Source organism: Ostrinia nubilalis, chromosome 6 (assembly GCF_963855985.1).
Source record: "Ostrinia nubilalis chromosome 6, ilOstNubi1.1, whole genome shotgun sequence".
Taxonomy (NCBI): Eukaryota; Metazoa; Arthropoda; class Insecta; order Lepidoptera; family Crambidae; genus Ostrinia; species Ostrinia nubilalis.
In genome coordinates, this window is record NC_087093.1 from 17,438,769 (window position 1) to 17,463,377 (window position 24,609).

General features: G+C 37.5%; 4 protein-coding genes across 4 annotated transcripts; 2 read left to right on the plus strand and 2 right to left on the minus strand.

Moving 5' to 3' along the window:
- The first annotated feature begins 3,704 nt into the window (after positions 1-3,704).
- On the plus strand, positions 3,705-11,935 carry LOC135072730 (DDB1- and CUL4-associated factor 7). Its single transcript, XM_063966758.1, has 8 exons — positions 3,705-3,871; positions 4,051-4,133; positions 4,271-4,373; positions 4,520-4,655; positions 5,461-5,711; positions 7,851-7,976; positions 8,642-8,823; positions 9,483-11,935. The coding sequence occupies exons 2-8, from the start codon at positions 4,069-4,071 to the stop codon at positions 9,679-9,681; spliced, it is 1,062 nt and encodes a 353-aa protein (XP_063822828.1). The 5' UTR covers positions 3,705-3,871; positions 4,051-4,068; the 3' UTR covers positions 9,682-11,935.
- LOC135072729 (ATPase family gene 2 protein homolog A) lies at positions 11,924-14,646 on the minus strand. The gene is made up of 2 exons (XM_063966757.1): positions 14,187-14,646; positions 11,924-13,917 (listed from the first exon to the last, which is right to left on the minus strand). Exons 1-2 carry the CDS (start codon positions 14,533-14,535, stop codon positions 12,026-12,028), a joined length of 2,241 nt encoding a protein of 746 aa, XP_063822827.1. The 5' UTR covers positions 14,536-14,646; the 3' UTR covers positions 11,924-12,025.
- A 1,107-nt stretch (positions 14,647-15,753) lies between these two features.
- Positions 15,754-17,783, plus strand: LOC135073004 (gamma-secretase subunit Aph-1). Its single transcript, XM_063967001.1, has 3 exons — positions 15,754-16,167; positions 16,340-16,513; positions 16,657-17,783. Exons 1-3 carry the CDS (start codon positions 15,946-15,948, stop codon positions 16,981-16,983), a joined length of 723 nt encoding a protein of 240 aa, XP_063823071.1. The 5' UTR covers positions 15,754-15,945; the 3' UTR covers positions 16,984-17,783.
- Positions 17,784-19,619: 1,836 nt separating this feature from the next.
- Positions 19,620-21,150, minus strand: LOC135073005 (intraflagellar transport protein 43 homolog A). Its single transcript, XM_063967003.1, has 3 exons — positions 20,774-21,150; positions 20,429-20,539; positions 19,620-20,054 (listed from the first exon to the last, which is right to left on the minus strand). Exons 1-3 carry the CDS (start codon positions 20,851-20,853, stop codon positions 19,850-19,852), a joined length of 396 nt encoding a protein of 131 aa, XP_063823073.1. The 5' UTR covers positions 20,854-21,150; the 3' UTR covers positions 19,620-19,849.
- Positions 21,151-24,609: the final 3,459 nt, after the last annotated feature.

Here is a 24,609-nt window from a genome sequence, read left to right on the forward strand (position 1 = left end):
CGCTCGTTGCGAAATTGGAAAAATGCTGCCTTAGAGAACATTTTTGATAGTTACATTCTTTCCTATTTCGTCGTTACAGCCAAATGACGTTCACTGCTGGACAAAGGCGAGAGGCCTTTGGGTTTTCCATAGGTTTTTCATAATGAACAGTCCTGCGCTTCCCGCATTCAGGTTATTCCCGCGACCTTTACTAGATCGTCGGTCCACCTAGTAGGAGGCCTGCCCACGCTACGTCATCCAGCCCGTGGTCGCCACTCAAGAAATTTTCTGCCCCAATGGCCATCGTCTCTACGAGCTATGTGTCCCGCCCACTGCCACATGATTTTAGCAATTCTGCGTGCTATGTCGGTCACTTTGGTTCTCCTGCGGATCTCCTCATTTCTGATTCGATCACGCAGGGAAACCCCGATCATAGCCCGCTCCATTACCCTTTGGGTGACCTTGAGCCTTCTTATGAGGCCCATAGTAAGCGACCACGTTTCAGAACCTTAAACTTTCCTATTTATTTCAAGACTAGCTTTTGCCTGCGGCTTCACCCGCGTGAAATTTAGTGTCACAGATCGGCATAAATTATAGCCTATATGTTAATCTGGGTTACAAACAATAATATTGTACAGTTTCAACAAAATCCGTTGAGTACTTTTTGCGTGAAAGAGTAACAAACCTGAGACACAGGAATCTTCCTAGTTCAGGTATCAACCCACCAACATTCTTACTTTTTGTTTTTCCTGATTGTTTGTTATCATAATATTATCTGTTATGTTGGTGAGAAATAAACATTACTTTACTTTATTTTAAACTTCCAGACATCCAAACTTTCGCATTTATAATATTAGTAGGATACAATTATGTAATGTAGAACAAACAAGACAAAAAAAAATGTATACTTCAGCAACGCGAATTTTTTTATACTTCAGCATATTTAGGACACCCGGCAGCGTGTCCTGCCATGATCAAAGAAAAAAGAACTCGCAATTTAGCAGGTACATTAATTTGACTGTTTCACAACTCTAAATCTATTTAACTTACATTACATGAAATTTATCACATTTATCAAAGCTTCTTAGCTTGTCTATGTCCCAAAAATTATAAAATGAAAAAAGTAGTTGTCAAAAACCTTTTTTAAGGCGGATTTTTTTCAATAAGGCGGGCGCGCGCGCGGCTATAAACGAGGTCACAAAATTCGGAAAGAACATAGCGAAATCTATTTATTCACCAATTTTCAAAAATTCCGGAAAACTTTCCAAGTAAAATTAACAAATAACTGGACTATTTACTCGTTATTGAGCACAAAGACACAAACTTGGTTATTTTTCCAGAAAATTTATATTTAAGTGCATAAATGTAAAAATGGTTTCATAGTGCACAAAATTGGCAATAGGTGGCATAAATCTTTAAGCACTGGATTAATATTCACTTGCATGGATCCAGAAACCGGTTTTTTGACTGATTTATGTTACTACTAACCTAGTTTTTAAGTATAAGATTGTTACTAACACAATGTATGGATCATAATGGTCTGATAATAAACGTATTATTATTATTATTATTATTATAATAATGGTTACTTTTTAGCGCCTAGTTTGAAATGTGATTGAACGATGACAACTAACAACAGTTGTCAGTTAGGTAAAATTTTATTTTAGTTGGAAAAAGACAAAAAGTGGTAAATGGGTTAACGTGCAGGGGCTGCAAAATCATGTTGTGACGTCACGCGCGAATATTGGAAATTTTTGAAAATTTTAAAAAGTCCGTAAACTTCTCGAGGCTCTATCTTCGGTAATACTGGATGGATTGAGGTGAAATAAAAACTAGTGTAATGTGTGTGATCTAAACTTTAAATTAAGTCATAATTTAACTTAATATTACAACTTATGCGTGTTGTCCATTGTCTTATTAAACGCAAGTCAATCGAAACGGAATCATAATGCTTAGTATGTTTTGAAGCGGATAATATCAAGCTCCTATGACCATAGGTCAAGGCGTGTACAGATATTAATAAGTTCTTTTGTGCGCGCGCGCAATTCGTCATGTTTTGACAACGGCTGCTGCGCGCTTTGTTCGCTAAGGTTAATGTAGATAAACTATAAAACTAGTTTCGATTCGATTAGCGATTTCACGCCAATAGTCTTCATTAGGCATTGGCTTTGGATTTTGGCAGACTAGTGATATGCCCTTGACTTGGCGTTTTTTAGAGTTATGAACTTTTGGAAAGTTTGAGTTGTTAATTAATTCTCAAACCTGATTATGACTTGAAAAATAAACATAGCTGTGTTACTAATTAATAATAATTAATAAGTTACCTAGTAAATTATGAAAAAACACTGGAATTCTAATATAATGTAGCTACATTTGTGTAGGCAGGCCTTAGCAGCATACAAGACATCACTATTTCATCACTCTACTTTCAAAATATTTTGATCGATATCTAAATTACTTATCATAAAAGGACATTGCCATCTTTAATTTTATCTGTATTTGTTTACGATGGCAAGATACCTACTCGACTAGGTAGGTACTAAGGAAAAACTTATCTAGTTATCTTTATTAGCTTACGAGCAAAGTATGGAATCATCACCCTTGTGTTTTGTTCAGTGTCAAAGCCATCTTAGAACTGAATACCTACATACCTACTTATTGTCCAATCTTGGTATCCATTTTAAATATTACCCTTTAAAATGGTCATTTATATCGTTCGGAACAAATAGGGTGACTCCATACTTTTACTCGCAAAAATGCAATAATAATTAGTGTTAAAACAGTACTTAGTAGTGTAACATACAAAAAAGCTTTTTAATTGCCAATGAGCTAAAAATAAGCGGCAATGTTTTTGCAAGATATTGAAAAACTTGTAGCAGCGAAAGTATCTGGACATAGGAATACATTTGCTTGCTGAAATTATGCAACTATAAACCTTGTTTCTTAAGTAGGTACTCCGGAAAATATATTTTTTTATGGAGTAGAAGCTCGTAAACTACTTGGTAATTCCGGAAGCATTCTATTTTAGAGCAAGACTGCTGCCATAAATGCACAATGAAACGAGAACGATATTAGTTAGGTATTATATTGTACCCATAAAGATTCATCATTCATAAATCAAAATATGTATCACATTAGTTGAACGTCTGAACCGAACCTGGGAAACAAACCCAGAACCTACAACCACCGATGCAACGCTGACACCACAATGCTTTTACTTTTACTGCCATCTATCGAGTTCACGTAGAACTTATTTGTAATCTCGAGAAAAATATTTATTTTATCGCATAAAATTATCAAAGTAAACCAAACGAAATTTATTTCTATAAATAATAAAACCATAATTCAGACTTTTATTTTCAATTTATTAAATTTTACAAAAGGTATTTTATGTGTAAAACTAAAAATCAATGCTGTATAATCTTAAATTCTTTTGACAAATTTTGTTTCTACTAATTGCCATAATATAGTGTCATTTTTCCCTTTTTCAAGTTTATTCTCCCTTGTGTAAAAAAAAATTAATTTGTAATGAAGTAGAGTTAGGTATTTCAATTTTACGAAATATCTCAAAATTGACACTCATAAATTTATATGATAAGACACTATTGTCACTCTGTCGCTCGAACCTTACACAATTATTTTTTTACCATAAAGCTCAGAATTTATGTATGGTGTTTTTGGAAGCATTTTGTGGTGTTTGGCTTAAAGTGGCAACATTGAAATTAAATGTCATTAAACACGTCAATGTTGCTGAAATGCTTGTTTGATGAAAACATGCGATTTATTCTATAAATAAATTGAAAAGGCTTCGTTAAACTGACGAAAACTACGACAATATTCATGTCGGTCACTAAAGTAATCTAATAAAAGTGTGATTTTGGGACTTGTGCTAGTAAGTAACCGTTTTGTGTTGGTTGCTTTGGCTCGTGTTATTTTCGTCTTCTTAGCCTCATTTTAGTAACTATTTATTGTTGTTGTGATGTGTTAGCCCGGGTAATATCACCAGTAATTTAATGCATATGCATTAGTTTGTGTTAATTAAGTGGAAGTTGAGAAAAAATGAATTTTCAGGATCATAGTTTTGTAACGATGTCTATGCCACATAGCAGCTCTAGTACGACGAGTTCGAGCACGAAACGCAAAGAAATATACAAGTAAGCGTTCTTATCATGTACTTCTTTCGTTATTTTTTAAATTCTCTATCTTTATTAAATACCACAACTTTCATACATTTTGTGGTATTTTTCTAAGTAATGGTAATAAATGCAATGTTTATTTCCTTCACTTCCAGATATCAAGCACCATGGCCGTTGTATTCGATGAACTGGTCCGTGCGTCCTGACAAACGATTCAGACTGGCCCTTGGCAGCTTTGTAGAAGAATATAACAATAAGGTAACATATTACTGAAATACTGATTAAGCCTTAAGTCTGCAATTATTGTTATTTTCCCGAAGGGATGTTTAAAAGCACTTTTTAAAGTCAATTTGCAGAAAATTACTTTTATGACGTTACAGTTACATATTGAATTGTTTGATTAGGTACAAATAATATCACTGGATGAAGAGACAAGTGAATTCAGTGCCAAAAGCACGTTTGACCACCCCTACCCCACCACGAAGATCATGTGGATTCCGGACAGTAAAGGGGTGTACCCAGATCTACTAGCTACCAGCGGTACGTGTTTTGCATTATCTTTGATTTTTGACAATTGCATTAAAGACTAAAGTATACAAAATAATAATAATAATAAATAATAATAATAAGCCTTTTTATTCTGAACTTGGTTACATAATAGTTACAAAATATGTTAAATAATAAGATCTGTGTTAAAAAATATCCCGAAGCTCAGTTTGCCCCTTGGCATAGGCCTCCTCCAACGATTTCCATTGGGACCTGTCACGTGCTACCCTTCTCCAATAGTGTCCAACTGTGAGTTTTAGGTCGTCTTCCCATCTTGTTTGTTGGCGACCTCTACTTCTCTTTCCATCTCCAAGTATACAAAAATACTGTGCAAAACATTTGCCAACTATTCAAATTGATCAACACCATTCTAAAAAATAACACAAATAAGAACAATGGTATCATTGTGTAGCCATAGTTTTATAACAAGCTCAGAAATAAAGGTCAAGTTCAGAAGTTTTAAAGTAGAAACAATGGCAATTGAAGTTGTAATAAGTGTGATTTTATTACTAACTGTAAATTAATGATAGTCTATTTGTTTTTAATACTCTTAAACTGTACAATAAAGTGTTATGTTCATGAAAGACCATCTTCCTTACAAGCAATAAATAAAAGGTATTTAATTCAGGCATATCCCATAAAAGTGTTAGTAACAAAGGTCTTAGAAACTATGTTAGTAAATCACACAACAATGCCCTTTTACCTGCATTATTGAGCAGAAGCATGTTGTCAAAGTTAAAATAAAATTGTAGCCTGTTTTACTACTTTCCATCTCAATTCTGCCTCCATCCATTCCCAGGCGACTACCTCCGCATATGGCGCGCTGGAGAACCGTACACCCTTTTCGAGTGCGTTCTAAACAACAACAAGAATTCTGACTTCTGCGCACCGCTCACCTCGTTTGACTGGAACGAGGTAGACCCCAACCTCATCGGCACCAGCTCCATTGACACCACTTGCACTATCTGGGGGCTGGAGACGGGGCAGGTGTTGGGACGAGTCAACGAGGTCTCCGGACATGTTAAGACGCAGCTCATCGCACATGACAAGGTAATGTAATGATAGGTGGGGTGGTAAGAGCTTGATTTTATGACAATTACAAGCAAATTAATGTACTTTGACCTCTTATTTTACGATATCCATCTATTTTTGTATTGACTTATCTACATCTACACTAATATTATAAAGAGGAAAACTTTGTTTGGTTGTAATGAATAGGCTCAAAAACTACTGGACCGTTTTTAAAAATTCTTTCACCATTCTAAAGCTACATTATCCATGAGTAACATAGGCTAAATTTTATTTTGGAAAAAATAGGGTTCCGTAAAATATGTAGATAACGTAGTCCACGCGCGCGGAGCCGCGTGCGGAAAGCTAGTCAGCTATAATAATCTAAAACAGCCTATATTAAATGTAATATTTTCTTAAAACCAGTTTCATCTTAGTTTACCAAAACGGGACTATTCCCACCTCTCGTTCCCACCGCTGCAATTCCTGTGTAGCCAGGATCTACAGGTTGACTGCCAAATTCACCAAAGTCAGTGTGCAAAGTTTTTTTCCAGTAAATATGAACACTACAATGGCAATATTTTTCGAATGTTTCTGTCTTTGAAGGATGATTGACCAAAGAAGAATTTTAATTGAGTATTTCGATGTTCATCTACTAATTAATATATACGAAACCAATTAATTATTGCATAGCAATGGACGACTCATTTATTAATTAAAGCATTTATTGTGTATTGGTCTTCGTAATGCTTAATAAATTACACATAATAATAAGTTTTGCTTCTGTCGATATTTTTTATTGTTAAAAATACTTTTAGAAAATAAGTATGTCTTCTAATCGCGTTTTAATTAATTATTTTTATTTCGTCATCGCCAATTTATTCACCTCTTTGTTATTATTACTGTTTACTAACAACAGTTTGTTTGTTGACGATATAATGTCATAACGTCAGTTAAGTTATTTACTCGGGGGGTTGTGCGATTGGTATCATATAGCTCATTCGTACTAACATCTTCGAATCGGTAACCCAATCAATGATGGGGGGCACCAGACCTGACCATTCTGGGGTGTCATAGCCCCCAGCTGTATATTAATTGCCCCGGGTGCCAAGCCCTGCTACGCCGCCACTGGGGCGAGGGCCCTTATTATGTCGGCTGGCCTATTGTATACCTTATTGACGTCTCACTGGTGCTGGTGTGTAGGAGGTGTACGACATCGCGTTCAGCCGCGCGGGCGGCGGGCGCGACATGTTCGCTTCATGTACAGATACACCTAGCGCCATCTATTGACTATTTACACGAAGGGAACGTCCAATGGGGGTTTCCAGTTGGCGCCCCTGGCGTGTTAAGTTCTATACTATTGTATACCCCACCCACTGGTGGCCGTACGCCTTTTTTTTTGTTCCCTTCTATACAGGGTAATTGGAATTGAACCTGCCATAACAAAATCGCTATTCGTCCTGTATAATTCCGTATCCGTCTTGTATAATATCGGCTGGTGCCTGCAGATGTACGACATCGCCTTCAGATTTTTGGACGGCGGGCGGGAAAAGTTCAAATCATTGCTCCATGTGTACACAGGATAACTGGAATTAAAACCGCCATAACAAAAAGCCGTCATATAGAGGGAGGTTATAGGAACCAGTTTTGGAACGTAAGGTTTATAATTAGTAAAATGAAATGATCTTATGGCAACTTCAGTGAGTGTCTTAGGCCTCAGCCTCGAGTTTAGCGGGCAGCGGGGCTGGAGCGGCGGCGGCGCGGCAGCGGCAGGATCTTATGCGTGAAATCAAATAGACCGGTTCTCGAAAACAGCGGCACGGCAGCGGCGCCGGAGCGGGCAACGAGCGGGCAGCGCACTCCTTCTTTTGCCCATAATAAATCGAGCGTTAGGAATAAATTTGAATCGAAATAAAATTGTCGCCGTTGTTCAGACATTTCGTTTGCGAATAAAAACAAATATCTCGACAACACAACCCCGAACACAACACTTCGCCGCTAAAGCGCCGCGCGAGCTGCCCGCTTGTTTCGAGAACGGGTCTGCGTTGCCCGCCCCGCTCCAGCGCCGCCGCCGCTCCCGCCCCGCTGCCCACTAAATTCGAGGCTGAGGCCTTATGGTAGGTTTATTTCTTATCGTCCTCTATAATATCATTATTAACGTCGGCTGCCTGGTGCCCGCAGGAGGTGTACGACATCGCGTTCAGCCGCGCGGGCGGCGGGCGGGACATGTTCGCGTCGGTGGGCGCGGACGGCTCCGTGCGCATGTTCGACCTGCGCCACCTCGAGCACTCCACCATCATCTACGAGGTACGTACGTATAAGCTCCACCAGGTTTTCTATAGGTCGCCAAAGAAGTTCCCTGGGCCCCGAAATCGACGGGGTAGCAGAACTTAGGCTGCTTTTAGTGTCACGCGGACTGTCAGTGCGGATCGCTCCGCCCAGCCGATCTGTATGAACTGCTAGGGAGCGCGTCGAGCGGAGCGGTTCCTCCGGACCGCATTACTCTAAAACGCTCCCTAGAAGTTCATACAGATTGGCCGTGCGGAGCGGGTCCGCACCGGACGGTCCGCGTGACACTAAAACCAGCCTTAAATCTTTGAATTCCTTGCAATTACAATTGTTTCATTTTGCACATTTCTGGTGTGTTTTTAGCTTCTTTGTTTTAATTTGCTGGAACATCGTGAATACTCGTGATCCTGCTCTAAGTAGTAGATTAAAGATAGCTTTGGTATACATACACACTACACAGTTATACCACGTTATGTTCTCATTTTTTTAATCATCAGCTTCTAACAGTCCATTGCTAGTTACAGGTCTCTTTCATCAAACACAACTAGTGTAACCTAATTATCAAGAATTCAATCTTTTCTACCGTGAGAACCTAAAAGTGTTTTACCTATTCCCTAACTTGTTTTTACTTTTTATTATAAACTGTAAAACCCTGGTTTTCCTAATAAACAAATCTGCTACAGGATCCGCAGCACACGCCGCTGCTCCGTCTGGCGTGGAACAAGCAGGACCCGAACTACCTGGCCACCGTTGCCATGGACGCGTGCGAAGTCATCATACTCGACGTGCGCGTGCCCTGCACGCCCGTCGCGCGCCTCAACAACCACCGCGCCTGCGTCAACGGCATCGCCTGGGCGCCCCACAGGTAAGACGCGTCTGATAATGAATTCAGGGCGCCCCTGATATTGAAGTCAAGGCGCCCCTGATAATAAGTCAGGCGCCAGGCTTTAGAAATTCTTTATAAACTATCTAGCGCTGTTTTAATTGTTTGGTAAGTTGATACAAATTCATTATTTCCAAAAATGAAGCAAGAAGTTTTAGTTCTATATCATTGCAAAAAATCTATTTATTGGTGTATTACAATCGATTATATTGGAGTTATTAAGCTAAAACTTCTTGCTCCATTTTGGAAATAATTAATTTCTGTCAAGTAACCAAACTACTGCAACAGCGTTTTATCGCTTATAAAGAATGTCGAAGTCGTACTAAAGTAAGGTGTACGGATGCAGTATGGTTAAGTTCAACATATCGAGTGTTATTTAATGCCACAATCTCGAAATCTTATGCTTAGTACGTATACATCGATGATATTTTGTATGTAAATAATTCTAAACAAAACTCTTTTTTTCTCTTAACTCCAGGGATAGATTTCAGTGCGCTCCGGTTTATAAATTAGTATTGGCCTGAGGAACAAAATGCACCATGGTTTCATTCTGGGCAGCACTTGGTCCAACTTCCATACATGGATTGGCACTGTCCTTTGGTAACACAAATCATTTACTAAAACGGCAACCCCTCCCGCAGTTCATGTCACATCTGCACCGCGGGCGACGACCACCAGGCGCTGATCTGGGACATCCAGCAAATGCCGCGCGCCATTGAAGACCCCATCCTGGCTTACACCGCCGCTGAGGGCGAAGTCAACCAGATACAGTGGGGCGCCACGCAGCCTGACTGGATCGCGATATGCTACAACCGCCACACTGAGATACTGCGCGTGTAGAATGGATAAGTGATTACACTTGATGTGGCAAACATTGAGAATATTGGCTCCAAGTTGTAGCCTTAGGGAGAAGCCACACAGTGAACATGGCAAACATTTTGCCGCGTCACTGTACACATGTGGAATACGGCGCCGCAATACGGCACCGTCTCGCTCAATCGAAGTGCGGTGGGCCTGCGATGCGGCGCCGGAACGCACCGTCTGGCATATCATTGATTTTATATGCAGGACGCCGCAGCGACACCGCTCCGGCGCCGCGCCGCGCCGCGACCGCACCGCATCGTGTGACTTCTCCCTTACATCCTATACGCCAACGTGTAGATCTTGACCTTATTATGTCCAACCGATCTATACATCATTGGTGTATTGGATTCAAGACTAAATTGGAGCCAATATATCCAATGCATAGCGCTGGTAAGACGCGACGCTTGCACCAACAGCAAAAATTAGTAACAAGCTGTTCAGAATAAAAAATTGACATCTGTTAAGAAAGTCTGGGCGCCTATTTCGAATTTCTCATAAATTATTCGTATATTACTTCGTCAACTACTTATATCTCTTACTCACTCTCACTCTCTGAAACCTATCAATTTTCAACAAATCTATTCTATCAATTTTCAACAAATCTATTTAAATAATTGTTTACATAATTTTTTTTTGCTGTTGGTCCAACTATAGATAAAATTATTTACCACCTAGTAATGGTAACACTTGTAATGTTAGACGACAAATATCGCCGTTTGTGAGCGCGTTTTAAATGAAAAAAATAAATGGAAAGATTCTATGTAGATAATAATGACAAAAGATCAAAAAAAATAATTCACATCAAAAATACTTCATAATGTTAACTTGCTTTTACTCGAACTTCATTAAATCAACATATTTGTGCGGATTTTGAATGAAAAAATGCGCTGTTTGATGGAACTTAGTTCAAGGGATAAGTTCCAGGATTGTGTGTCGTCTCAAAATGTATTTATAAGTGAAAATGATTTGCAATAATGTGTGATAAAGCAGGCCCTAACGGCTGCTACGTGCTAAGTAAAGAATTGACAAAAGTGGGACAGAGAAACTATTCATTCTTTGTTTCGGGCTTACGACTAGGCTAATTTTTAGTCAATAATTTATTTTAGCACTTATTCATTAAGGACGTAGCACACTTGTCAACACGGAAAGGGATCGTAACCGTATCAACTCGAAGCGGTCAGTATTATTTATTATGAAACTCCATGCTGCACATTTAACCGCACCGTTACATAACGCCTCGTCTCGCAGTTGACAGCTCGTGAAAGGAAATACGGCGTTGATCCCTTTCCGAGTTGATAAGTCTGCTATGACCTATTCTATATTAAATCACCTTCATAAATAATAGCGTGTAGTATCAGTATTAGAAGTAAGAACATAGAAACTATTTTAATACAACTAAAATCATTTTCGTATTATGTGACCATGTTTCTCTGTCCCTTAGAAGATGAACCAGCAAGATCTGTTGTGAGCGACGTATGGTATATTTTAATAGGATGTATATTTTGTATAATAGGTCTCAAAATTATTGTGTGAAGAGGTTTAGCTACATCTGACAGCATCGACCTGTATACAGGGAGATACCAAATAGTAACGAGGCAAGATTCCATGTTTATAAAGAATATACAGTATTTTTTGTATATGACCACATTTAGGTTGATGCTGCCAAATGAAATGGTACTTATATGGCAACATTGTTGTGGCGTGTAGAAAGTATTGCTGTCCTTTTCGTAATAGGGGATAAGAAGAAAACAGCATTACTTTTAGTGGCTATTTTGATTAGTATCCTGACATGATTTGGTAGGGCATCTTATTATGTCCAATCTCCATCTAATACCACGGTCACCCTGTTTTTAATGTAAGGAATATTTTTTCAAATTAGTTGCTAACTTGTAACTGATAAAGATTAAGTAATAAAAGAAACCAGGGTTAGTTGCCTTATAAGTACCTACTAAGCTTGCCTTTATCGAATTGCATTTATATGGATAGGTAAATCCTATTTTAAATTAATATGTGACCCCAAAAGACTTTTGTTTGTAGGATTGTTGTGTCATGTCGATATAGACATGATTTTGTATGATTATGTTCCTTGACCATGTATGTAACAACCATTCAAATGCTGGTATCGAAATTTTGTTTAAATAATTACAAATAAGAACTAGATTAATTATTAATTTATACACATTAGTAGAATTAGGTTTCATATTATTGATAAAATAAATTATGAAACAGATTATAACACTTTTATTGATCTTAAAAATATAAAACATGTATAAAATAAGTTAGTGGAAAACGTTATGTTTTTACTTAGAAAATTATGGCTTTATCCAGACTTTTGTCCTAAAGCAAATTCTTCATATACTTTCAGTAACGAAGCCGGAGTTCTAGGTTTATAGTCCCGCAAGACATGTTCAAAGTGTTCCATGGTGACCGCCGGGCAATCGAGGTCCTTCTCCAACGCCCGCAGCGCCGCCTCGTGGCACAGAGACTCCAACTCGGCGCCCGAGAAACCATCAGTCCTCACGGCCAGCTCGTGAGGGTTAATATCATCACTGGTACCCATATTCTCCATTTTCAGCTCCAGAATCTGCAGCCTGGTCTCAAAATCTGGTAACGGGACGTATATCAGTCGATCCAAACGCCCCGGTCTTAGCAGAGCCCTGTCGATTTTATCGGGACGGTTGGTTGCAGCTAAAATGATCACAGAATTGAGAGGCACTACGCCGTCTAACTCCGTCAACAGTTGAGCCAAAACTCTCTCGTGCACGCCCGCCTCTCCCGAACTCCTCTCCCCTCCTATTGCGTCCATTTCATCGAAGAAGATTACAGAGGGCGCCACCTGCCGCGCTTTTGTAAATAGGTCCCTCACGGCTTTCTCAGACTCGCCGACCCACTTGGAGAACAGCTCTGGACCTTTGATGGACAAAAAGTTAAAACCACTTTCAGTGGCCAGTGCTTTTGCTATTAAAGTTTTTGAACATCCTGGCGGGCCGTACAGCAAGATGCCTCTCGGTGGCTGTATGCCGAGGCGGCGGAAGCTCTCCGCGTGCTTCAAAGGCCACTCCACAGCCTGGCGTAGCTTTAGCTTCAAGTTATCCTGCCCCCCAATGTCCCTCCATCTCACATTGGGAACTTCAATCAGTAGCTCCCTCATAGCACTTGGCCTGACTATTGTCAAAGCTGCTATCAAATCTTCATGTTCTATCACATTGCTACCCCTCTTTATGCATTTCATTGAAGCCTGTGTACACAGGTTCACTAAATCTGCAGCAACATACCCATGGGCCAAGTCTGATATTGAATCTATTTGTTGATTAGACACTTTGTTTGGTAGACTCCCAAGCAAGGTGTACAAAATCTGTTTTCTTCTTACTCTATCAGGTATAGGCACTTCTATCTCCTTATCTAACCTCCCAAACCTTCTTAGCATGGGGTCTATTGCATCTGGTTTCCTTGTGGTTGCCAATATGAATACTCTATTGTTTTCTGAATGAAGACTGTCCAAGAGGGACACAAATGCAGAAGTCACTCTTCTCTCTTGCTCAGTACTCCCAGAAGATCTTTTAGGGCAGATTGTTTCAATCTCATCTACCAGTATAATGCTTGGTTCATTTTCAATGGCTTTTGAGAAAAGAGTTTTAATTGATGACTCTGTTTCCCCAAAGTATTTGCTGAATACAGCAGGGCCATTGATCTCAGTAAAACTACAATTACTGTTTTCTATCAAATACTTGCAAATTGCTGTTTTTCCTATACCAGAGTGGCCATGAATCAGTAAACCTCTTGTGGGTTGAAAAGCAGCGGCCAATTCAGGGTCAAAGGAAATTTTAATGAGAGTTTTTACTTCATCCAATATGTCATCAACTCCACCTAAACAAATAGGTTTCTTCTTTACTTTTTGTGTGACATCTTTGTCCATATTCCATGCAGTTTTGTCACTTAACGCAAACCATGTTTTGTTTGTCTTTTCATTGTGTTCCTCTGATTTCACATTTACTACTTGTATTTCCAACTTTTTGCCAAAGTAGTAGTAAACTAAAACGCTGCCCACACACACAAAATCATTTTGAAACTGCTGTTTTAAGATATCAGAAATATCATGGTCTATTTTGTGGTTCTTGACTTTGACTGCTAAGTAAGATGCTTTTGGTATGTCTCCTTGTACAACTGATACTGTAATCTTTTTGTTGTCACTGTTCCAAGCTCCGGTCAAGTCTGTAAATAAATATTTCAAATTCATTAGGCACACAAATAAAATAGTTTTATTAGTTTTTCAAAATATAAGAATAGGATAATCTTTATTGCCAAAACTGTTGAAAACCAAGTTAAAACATTTGCTTGCTTAGTGACTACTTTTACCACTGAAGAACTGCTGCGATAAGGTATTGAATTGGAATGTCGAATAAACTAAATTAAAGATCTAGCTAGATTATCAGGTAGGTAGTTCAGATTAATTGTATTTTAAATGCTAATAACCAACTTACCAGCTACAGGTAATATGACGGCTGCCGGCGCTGACGTCTTCGAAGGCCACATGCGTTTGACGAGGGTCGGCGCTCCATCCCTGCTGAGTTCCAGTGGCCCACCTATTACTGCCCCCACTAAAGTACCGGCCGAGGGGTGAATCAAAACTGCGTCTCTGGGGACACCCTCGGGCGGTGCAGCGCCCCGCACTAGCCACGAGTGTAGCTTCCCATTCTCCACGTACGGACACTTCAGCTGATTCTTTTCACAGTTCAGCTCAATATGAACATTTTTGTCGTTTGAGGTTATACTGCAGCCACATCGCTCGCAATCCACCCATAACGTCTTCTTTGCTTGCTTTGGAGGCATATTTGATTTAAATACTTTTTCAGTACTCTTAATTATAAATTGGCTGGAAAAATGTATTTTTAGAAAGCTCACAAAATATTTTAGAGGTTATGTAAAATTTTGATAACAAAACGCAAAATGTCAAGAAAAAACTACTTAAGGTTCCGTTTTGTTCAGACTGATATTGAATTTTTACCTGTAAATTAATTTGATTTTTCAGAATATCTCACAAAGCATTCGTTATTTCTTTCGGAACAAATCATTTTGTAATTAATTAACAATCAATCAGCATTCAATTTTGCTTCGGTTGGGAATGAATAGGGACTCTGCGAAAAATATGAATGAAATATATTCTGCGGAAATTGGAAATACTATGACAACACCACAGATTATCATCCATGAAGCTACAGATAAAAATGGAGGCCACACTCCGAATACCTACTTGAAGCACAAACTAAGTATCACTATCTCGCTCTCTGTGGGCAGACTGGCTCTTTCTAAATAAACAAAAAATATAAAATTGCTCAAATTCAATGAAACCAATGTAAAATCTTTATTTCTTGACATAGGTATCATTAAAAATGATAAGTGTAATTACTGGTAAAACGTTTTAGGAAGAAATTACTGTAAAAAATGTGAAAAATGTTTACAATGATCCAATGTCGGAAATCACGAAATAAACACTTACGCGTGGAATCTTATGTCACTTCCAGGACACCACGTACTACCGCAACCACGCACTACAAAATTTTGCACCAATTCTTGTGATAAAACAATGATTATTTCCTGTAAACAATCTCAAACGAAATTAACTGCTTAATAAACAAAATAGTAAACAACCGCCATGATGGGCCGGATTGGGCCGATGTTGCCACATGGTACCGATTACCCAGGAATTGGGATTGTAGGTAATTCCCTGATTCGCCAACACATTAAGCCTAAATGGCCGACAAATTTTGTGATTTTTTATTTAACTAGGAAATCTTAGTTTCAAATATTAATTATTTATTTGTTTAACTTCTGATTTGGTTAGTGAATTGGCTATTTCGAAGAATTTACAAGGAGATTTAAATCAGAAGATAGCAATACTACAGTTCACACTAAAAAGAGAGGTAGGGCCGCAGAGAGCGAGATAGATATAAGTAGGTATTTGACTCAAGTTTTTGTTCCAACTCTGCCCTCCATTTTTATCTTTAGCTTCATGTTATCATCCACACAAAAAATGACAGCATCTGTCACTTAAAGCTGGGTGATGGTGTTGATTTTTGATTGTGCGTGCGATAATTTTTTGGAAAATTAAAATTCATCAGCGCTACACACAAATGTCGTTTACGTCCGCTAATTGAACTCGAATAAAACGCCGCTCAGCGGCATATTGCAATCTTTGTAATATATCGTTATTGTACATAGAAACAGTAGATTGTAAGTAGGATGACTCTCGCGGAGTTTTTTAGTTGTTCCCTGCTTGCCTTCGGAGCTCCACTGGCGATGTTCGCGATGACAATAGCGAACGACCCTGTCCGGATCATCATCATGATAGCAGCGGCATTTGGTTGGCTCCTATCGTTTCTCTTGTCGTCGTTGGTATGGTATGCTGTAGTGCCTTTACGGTCATATTTGGCATTTGGAATGGTTTTTGCAGTCATATTCCAGGTAAGATAATTTATTTTTACTGTATTTATATAATTATATCGTCATCGTCATATTAAACAATAAATTACAACCGTATAAAACACTTTGATAATTTATTACTTTCATAAAAAGTCTACTTGCAACAAAAACAAAAAAAAAACAAGGCTTATAAAACCCTCTTATCATGTTTCAGGAAGCATTCCGTTACGGCATGTATCTCTTATTGAGGAAAACAGAAGCAGGTTTGAAAGAGATCTCAGAGAACCATGAAATTGGCAGCAATAAGCTGGAGATGGCATATGTATCTGGACTTGGATTCGGAGTCATGAGTGGAGCTTTCGCCTTAGTGAACGTCCTTGCAGACTCAGTAAGTTCTATTGTTATTGTTGTATTTGCATACCTAAAACCAAAAACGCAATTTTTTGGGTCTTGAAGGTGCCATGAAAAAGATTAACCTGGCAATATCTAAAGGTAAAGAATTTAATTAATTTTGATAAATCATGTTCACAGGTTGGACCAGGCACGTTAGGCCTTAAAACAGGCACCGAGTACTTCTTTGTCACGAGTGCAGCCATGACCCTCTGCATGATCCTCCTCAACACATTCTGGAGTGTCATATTCTTCAGTGGCCTCGATGAAAGTAACTACATGAAAATTGGATGGGTGATCCTCTCACATTTCTTAGTTTCCTCAATAAGTTTGTTGAACAGTAAAGAATTGTATGCCGTTACAATATTGCCCTCATACATCGTATTAATCATCACGGCAATCATAGCATATAAATGTGCGGGAGGGACCAGCAAAAGCTTTATTGACAGTTTTACAGTGCGGTCATAGGGCAGCTGTTGTAAATACTTGTTGACCACTGCATTAGTTTAATGTGACATGACACTCATTTGTACAATTTGTTGATCGGATTGGTAAAGTGTAAATAATTTGAACTAGTAGATAGTTGAGATTATGCCTGTTCTAACGTCAACATAGATAATTTAGAAGTGTTGTTAATACGGATTGTGAAGGATGGGCAGTGTGTATAAGGTATTGCAACATCCCGCCTTTATTAGAGCAATGGATCATATCTACACAGAAAAAGAATGGTCTCACACAAAGACTATCCCCCTTACTAATAAAAAGTTACACAGTTGTTGAACACTGTTTTAAAATGACATTTCCATACTAAACGTCACTTTAAAACACTGTTCAACGAGTGTAAGTTTTATTAGTAAGAGGGTATATATTTTAGGAAAATTAATGATCATTATTCATTGATTGATGAAAATGTGCTGTGGAACAATTAAATTCTACTAATTTTCTTTCCTTCACAAATATCTATTCTTGAGAGTAGAGAAAGAAAGCAAATATTGAAAACACATTTATTTTGCTTATTAATTGTTCATTATGTACAAAAATAAAACACTAATTTCTAATTATCATTATTTATTATGCCTTAGTTTATAAATCATAAAATAAGTAAAGAGATCATTCCCTTAGTTTGTAATTTATTCTAGTTCTTGTAAATTGGACGGAACTGAATTTATTATTGTCAACAGACAAATAACAATGCTATTTCTGGATAATTAATAAGACAATTAATTATTAAAAAGATTTTTTATAAAATAAAGAATTAGAAACACAAACTTCATTTTTCTTTAAAAAATATATAAGGTGTTATTTTTTGTACTGATCATACTTTACCAACGCATCTAATAAAATCATACAAATACAACCCAAGTGTTTTTAAAAAAAAATTCAGGCTAGTTTTCGAGTAAAACGACAAAGAATGTTTCGAAAAAAATAAAAAATAAATCATCCTTTGAGCGCGGTGAGTATTCGTTTGTACGCAGTACGCACTATCGTAGTAGCCGGCCGAGGGCAACGACCACTGCCACGTGCCGCGCCGCGTGAGTCGGCCATATTGATATCGCTGCCAGTCGCTCCGCGCCCACAGCCCGCGCCGAGCCGCCGATCGGCATGCGGGAGCGCAACAACATAAATAATCGTCCCAGTCCGTCCAATGCGCCCAAACGTATTGCAGTGTATGTGTGATTTATTACAATGCCGCGCTTGATCAATAACAAAACGCAGGTGAAATTATGTTTCGGGCACACTAACTGGCCGACGAGAAACATTGACGAGTCGAAAACCTTCATACCTTGCTTGTTTGGAGCCGCGCAGCGCTTCAGGGAGCGCAGCCGTATCCTGACTTGACGAGATTCCGTGCGCTTCGAGGACGAAGTTCTGGATTTCAATTTCAATCACCGGCACAGTGCTGGCGGTACCCAGATGCGAGCGCCGCAGACGGTGGCTTTTGCGTAAAAATACGGAATGCCTTATCAAGGAGTTGTTGCCAGAGGGCCACGACCGCGACCTAGTTCTATCGATGGTTATTGCGGAAGTCTACCTAGGTACATACCTACAGTGTGATTTGGACAGATGAGTGCTTGTTTACGCGAAAGGGACTTTTTCCGTAAAAAAGTTAGTGCGCGAATTGTGAATACAACATCCGACGTGGTGTCTAGTGAACAGCAAGCAAGTGTGCAGCCCGAAAGCATTACCTCAATTCGATCGTGGCTAGATTAGACAGTGCAAGACAGTGTTTACGTGAACATTCAACAAAGGCTTGACGTTCAAAATGTATTGTGATTAGTGTAATAATAACCTAGGAACTTTAAAAAACAACATTCAAAATAGGTAAATGTGTGAATAAGTAAAATCAATGAATCTAAAGTGTGATGGCAAATCATAATTTAGGAATTAAAACCAGGAAAATTGATCAGTGAGTTTTATTTACAACACCTATTCATATTCAATATTAGGGTGCATTTCCACTGAAGCGAAGCGAAGTAGTAATAGGTATGTACCTATCAATTTTTTATTACGTCTCTAAATAAATTGCGTAGGCATTACGAAACCGTAGATATTGAATTCCAATTTCTATCCTATTTTAAATTTCTAGTTTAACGCGGATGATTCGCCTCGGTTCGTTGGAAAAGTCCCCCGCTATTACACTAATGAAAATACACTTATTTACCTACTTATGTAGCTAGATTTTGTTTCTCCCAGCGCGTAGTACCTATTACATGACGTAACATCGTACATACTCACGAGTGATAATTTTTGGTAACGTAGGTTTAGTGTAATCTAACCTTTATGTGTGTGAACGTTGAATGAATGCGCGCGGCCATTGTTCGTACTCGTATGAATGAAATGAGTAAAGAAAGAGAGAGAGGCAGTGAGTGAAGACAGGATGGTTGTAAAAATAATATCTTTTTTTTGTTAGGAAAAGTAAAAACAAAAACTAGCCTGAATTTTTTTTTAAAAACACTTGGGTTGTATTTGTATGATTTTATTAGATGCGTTGGTAAAGTATGATCAGTACAAAAAATAACACCTTATATTAGAAGTTCTATGTTCATTTCAAATTAATTTTATAATTAATCCAAAGTTTAATTTGAGGTGCATTTTTTTAAATTATAATGGCAGGACCTATTGATTGATAACACACTCTTTGGTCACCAGTAGAAAAAAAAAATGGCCACCATGAATTTTCACTTCTACCTCCATTTCTAACATTTTCTGTGTCTTCATTTCATAATTCTATAAATTGAATAAATAAATCTAAATAACACTTAATTAATGTTGCAAGCTGTGAATTGTTTTACAAATCATAATGTTTATCCTAAAAGTGTTCAAGAGTGGTTAATTACAAAACTACAGGTTGAATTTCCTCAGCCAGTTGAGTGAGCAGTGAATCCACAGTCCACACTGAGTCTGCAGAATCCATATCCACTTGAGGTATGTAAGATTTTAGTATCTCTATTGCTGAATCCACACTGTCTACAGATGCACTCAGGCCTCCACCTACTTCTGCTAAAGTGTTCACTGTATCGGTGTCTTTGCGGTCAGTCCTGAAAATTGATGACATTGTGATAGTATAGGGCAGTGTTCTGTAAACGGTGTACAGTGGCACACTGGTGTACGGTGGGCATTAGATGGTGTGCCTCGGAAAAATATAATAGTAAGTAAGTAAGGGTAACACTAGTAAAGGTGTACCTCCAAAAAATCTAGATTTCCTAGTTGGTAACCCCAACCTTCCTAGCCCCTTGAACACAAAAAAATTGCGGAACACTGGCATTTCAATTTAAAAAAATAGGATATTAAATTATACTGTTTAATAAAATTGCTCATAACTCTGGTACCCACTGTTAGTAGGTATGTCAACAAAAAAACTGGTAACCTTTCTAGTTGAAAATCATGATGAAGTTAATTTTTAATTACTTACGCAGGCGGCATTGATATTTCCTTTTCTAGAATGTCCTGTAAATCGTCTAAATCTGGTATTGTGGGGATATCATCGCTGGAGTCTGGTGATTTTTTTGGAATTATGTACTCTCTGTAATATCAACAAACTGATTTCACAATCACTTTTAAGCGAGGTAGACTGGTAATAAAACTTGCAGAAGTTGACTTCCGCAAGCTGTGTTTACTGTGTAAATAGCTAGATTTACACTGGTGACAGCTAGCGGAAGTCAACTTCTGCAAGTTTTATTGCTAGTCTAAACCTCGCTTTACACAAAAGGGTTTAATTACTCAAATAGAACAACTTTTCTTCATACTTGTTACGTACTTTGCTTCTATGTGGGTGCCCTCGGCCCAGACGCCAACCTTTTTGGGTTCTGGTACATTAGAATTAAAGGAATCATTCATTTTTCAGTAAGATTTATTCAGTGGTAGGTGGTAGGTACGTGCGGTACGTGCTTAGATTAAGCGGTACGTGTTGCTTTGCGTCACTACCAAAAGATATTCCGTATTTCCGATCAAGTTTTGTTTGTTTACAAAAAGTGACGTTGCCGAGGTTACTTGCCATTGGAGGCGTTTGGCCAAAAATAGAATTGTTAGCACTAATAATATTCGTTTAGCGGCATAACGTGCTTTCACTGCTAGAAAAATGTATGGTAAAACATCACAGAAACGTGTCTTCGCTGAAAACATGGTAAGGTTTTCGGCGATCGCCATTTTGCTTGCAATTTTTAACAAATTCTATTTTCTGCCAAACGCCTCCATAGTGATGTGGTAATGCTAAGAATGAGCGATTGAGAATGATAGTATTCGATTGTAGAAGTTTCATGTGATTGTTCCATGGAGTATCAATCAAAAGTGGACGTTATTTTGCGTGCGAAAAAGTCTGATTTTGTATGGTAATTACATTCATTTATTCGAATGAACTAGCGGTTCCGGTGTTTTCGATTGTCTTCGAATATCAATCAAAATTGGACTTTATTTTGTGTGCGAAAGACAAATTTTTATGGCAACATATTCATTAAAATAAATTTGCTGTTTCATTCGATTGTGCGAATTAGCGATCGATTGTTAATGTTTGTAGTATCAAACCATTCGTTCGTTGGAATTCGAATGACAGTTAAAATACCGTGGCTCTAAAGTAGTCGGAACTAATACCAATCGATTATAACGTTTTGTTATTGGTTTAACATCCGATTTTAAATTAGAAGCATGCCGTATTTGTTTGACTTACCAGCTTAATGCCAGGGAAATTAAACAGAAATCGGTGGTGTAAAATCGTTTTACTGTCGGTCGACTGACTTTAAATAGTGATTTTTAAAGCTTTTAGGTTCGATAATAAGAACAAAGTTTTATTCTCACAAGTTCTCAGGATTCTAGAATGAGATTTTTATCTTCACTATTAACATGCGATATTCGATTACTTTAAAATTGTTTTCGAAAATCGTATAAAGAAAATTATATCGCCCATCACTATTCTTGATTGACGCAATTTGACACACCACAGATGAAAAATTTGCTGACTGATAAAACTAGTGATGTCGAACATAACATCGACAAATCGCGGTGGGTCATAATAATTCATGGACTATATTCTAAATTTATCTAGAAGTCTGATATTTTTTTTTGTAAAAGGATTATTAGCAATTTGTATTGTATTTGTATTATGGAATTATAGAATTGTTTTTTTGGTTGACATTTTGGGTTCTACCCCAACTTCTACGATTTTTATTATATTTTCATTCGTAATATAGAGGCTTCTGTGGCGAGTATTAAATGATCCTGATGGCGAAATATACGATACCTAGACGGTTACTTCTTTATAGTAGCTCACTGATTTTTTTGCTCATCGACTTGATCAACAACTTAATTGTCCGATGAATCATACGACTCATGAAGAACTTTAGGAATAAATTCAAGAATACATTTTGGTTATGAATTAAAAAAACAGCATTTTAAAATAGCATTTTGTTTATTTTTTCATAGATTAAAAAACTGACAACACATTTGATAACCGACATACATTTCATGCGTTATTGCACCATTAACATTCGTAAACATACTCTTAAAATATAACATTTTTACGTATTTTTCTGTGTAATTAGATGTTTTCCGTTTTCGTGATCATTATGTTCATGAGTGAACAAGTATATGCAATGGGTTTCATTGAATCATTTGAAAACTAAAGAAAATTGTAGTATTTGGTACCAAAAGATCATTAAAAAAATAAAATCTAAATTACCTTAATTTATTATGCACAAAATCTCTATCATAATACACTATACGGCAATCTCTTGCGGACCGCAACTCTAGGTAATGCATTCATTAGTAATAATTGACCTCGAACGCACCAGGTAATCCACCTAACAAAAAAAATTGTGTAGGTAAAGTGGTAAGGATTAACCAAGGATAGTTTGTGACAGGATGATATCCTGGCGAAATCACCAGAAAATCGAGCGAAGCTAATAAAGACTGTTAGCCAGCTCGACACTATAATATCACATTCGAGGTCTAATTAAAAACCAGAAACTTTATCTTGGTACAACATAACATTACGTTCAAAATACTAAGTAAATCGTAAAATAATCAGATCGGCAGTCGGTGTTTTGCGCCAATTGTACTTGCAGACAAAGATTAACACGTTAAAATATATACCCAAAAAATAACTTGTAAATAGGTAATACTATAAAATTATTGTACGTCCTATCTTTTAATTTTAAAAACAATTTGATGATAGTCTAACGGAATTTATTCAAAATACTGTAGCACCAACACTTAATTTCCTAATTTAGCACTTTCAAATTTGATTTGATAGTTTACAGTTCAGTACCTCTAGCATGAACAACTTTCGTCTTCGAATCGTTTGCGTATTCGACAAATTAAACGATAACGTGACAATTTTGATTCTCGAAATAAGTTTCGTGCAACTTCTCATACTAAGTTCACTTTACGACACGTTCACAAGGGCGCTGTTGTAGTTTTCGTACTGATGATATATGCAAGTATATTTTATACCAAAATAGCTTTCACACATCATTTCCTTAAAATATAAATATTTTTCCTTGGTTTTATATGTTAACATCTTAGAATGTCTAAATAAACATTAAATGCATAATAAATATTTTTGACTATAGATACCCATTTCTTTGTCTTTGAAAATGTATAACGAACATGTTTTTGTCTTAGGCTTTGCGCGAACTGGTGATTTTTTGTCACCGTGACAGTAGGGTGAACTTCCAGTCATTGGCCACCTAAGGGCATATCTCTGAGTTATTGGACAGATCTTTACTGAATTAAAAATATCATTTCTATTACAACAACTAAGACCGATAGAGATAAAAAAGGGTTCAAGGAGTGTTTTGTCCAATTACTGGATGTTTACCCTATATCTTTCTCTATTACACTTTTACAAAGAGAAAAATACACAACGTAGTACTTATTCATATCTATGAAGACGTGCTGTCACGGTGACAAAAGTCACCCTTGCGCGCGCGCCTTTAGTGTGAGTTTGCTTCGAAAATGTCTGATGAGCACGAGATTTTATAAATTCAAAATCTTATTTTAGACCCCTATAGGTGATAGTTGAAAAAAAACTTTCCACCGTTAGGCTCTGTGCTCGAAGGTCTACTAAAGATTGGGGGTACTTGCACTTCTTAGTACAAGTTATACTCCCCGAGAAATACTCCAAGTAGTCGTTTCTAAAGCAATTAGAAACGGTACTGGATGCCACACGGCAAATCAACAGACTGGGAAATTCATATTTCGTCATCTTTAGATGTGGAAGGGAATATGTGGTTTATATATTTACGTACGTGCAAAACTTAGTTCAGGTAATCTTATGAGATATTTCTAGTGTCTTAACTGTAGTTACTGTTATGTTAGTATAAGTAGAAATATGATCTAAACGAACACATATCTAGATAGGCTATATCCAGTTAGCGTTTCGATATCCTTTTATTAATTGAGCAAATACATTTTTGTACATATTCCCAATTATAGTTTGATACTGAAATATCCTGTTTTCGTGATTGTAGTTGTTAGTATGTTTAAAGATGCAGCTATGGAAGAGAAACATAAATATAGCACACAAAATTACGAGGGCTTTGTGTTCTTGGTAACCAATATGTTATATAAACTTTACAACTTAATCTAATTTTACATCAA

Bases quoted from the DNA above. Each gene is read 5' to 3' on its own strand.
- LOC135072730 (XM_063966758.1), top strand. From the start codon at position 4,069: ATGTCTATGCCACATAGCAGCTCTAGTACGACGAGTTCGAGCACGAAA. The intron at 5,712-7,850 runs GTAATGTAATGA...TGGTGCCCGCAG, and splicing joins AGCTCATCGCACATGACAAG to GAGGTGTACGACATCGCGTT. The intron at 8,824-9,482 runs GTAAGACGCGTC...CCCCTCCCGCAG, and splicing joins ATCGCCTGGGCGCCCCACAG to TTCATGTCACATCTGCACCG.
- LOC135073005 (XM_063967003.1), bottom strand. From the start codon at position 20,853: ATGAATGATTCCTTTAATTCTAATGTACCAGAACCCAAAAAGGTTGGC. The intron at 20,540-20,773 runs GTACGTAACAAG...TTGATATTACAG, and splicing joins GGCACCCACATAGAAGCAAA to AGAGTACATAATTCCAAAAA. The intron at 20,055-20,428 runs GTAAGTAATTAA...ATCAATTTTCAG, and splicing joins GAAATATCAATGCCGCCTGC to GACTGACCGCAAAGACACCG.
- LOC135072729 (XM_063966757.1), bottom strand. From the start codon at position 14,535: ATGCCTCCAAAGCAAGCAAAGAAGACGTTATGGGTGGATTGCGAGCGA. The intron at 13,918-14,186 runs GTAAGTTGGTTA...ATTTATTTACAG, and splicing joins CGTCATATTACCTGTAGCTG to ACTTGACCGGAGCTTGGAAC.
- LOC135073004 (XM_063967001.1), top strand. From the start codon at position 15,946: ATGACTCTCGCGGAGTTTTTTAGTTGTTCCCTGCTTGCCTTCGGAGCT. The intron at 16,168-16,339 runs GTAAGATAATTT...ATCATGTTTCAG, and splicing joins TTTTTGCAGTCATATTCCAG to GAAGCATTCCGTTACGGCAT. The intron at 16,514-16,656 runs GTAAGTTCTATT...TCATGTTCACAG, and splicing joins TGAACGTCCTTGCAGACTCA to GTTGGACCAGGCACGTTAGG.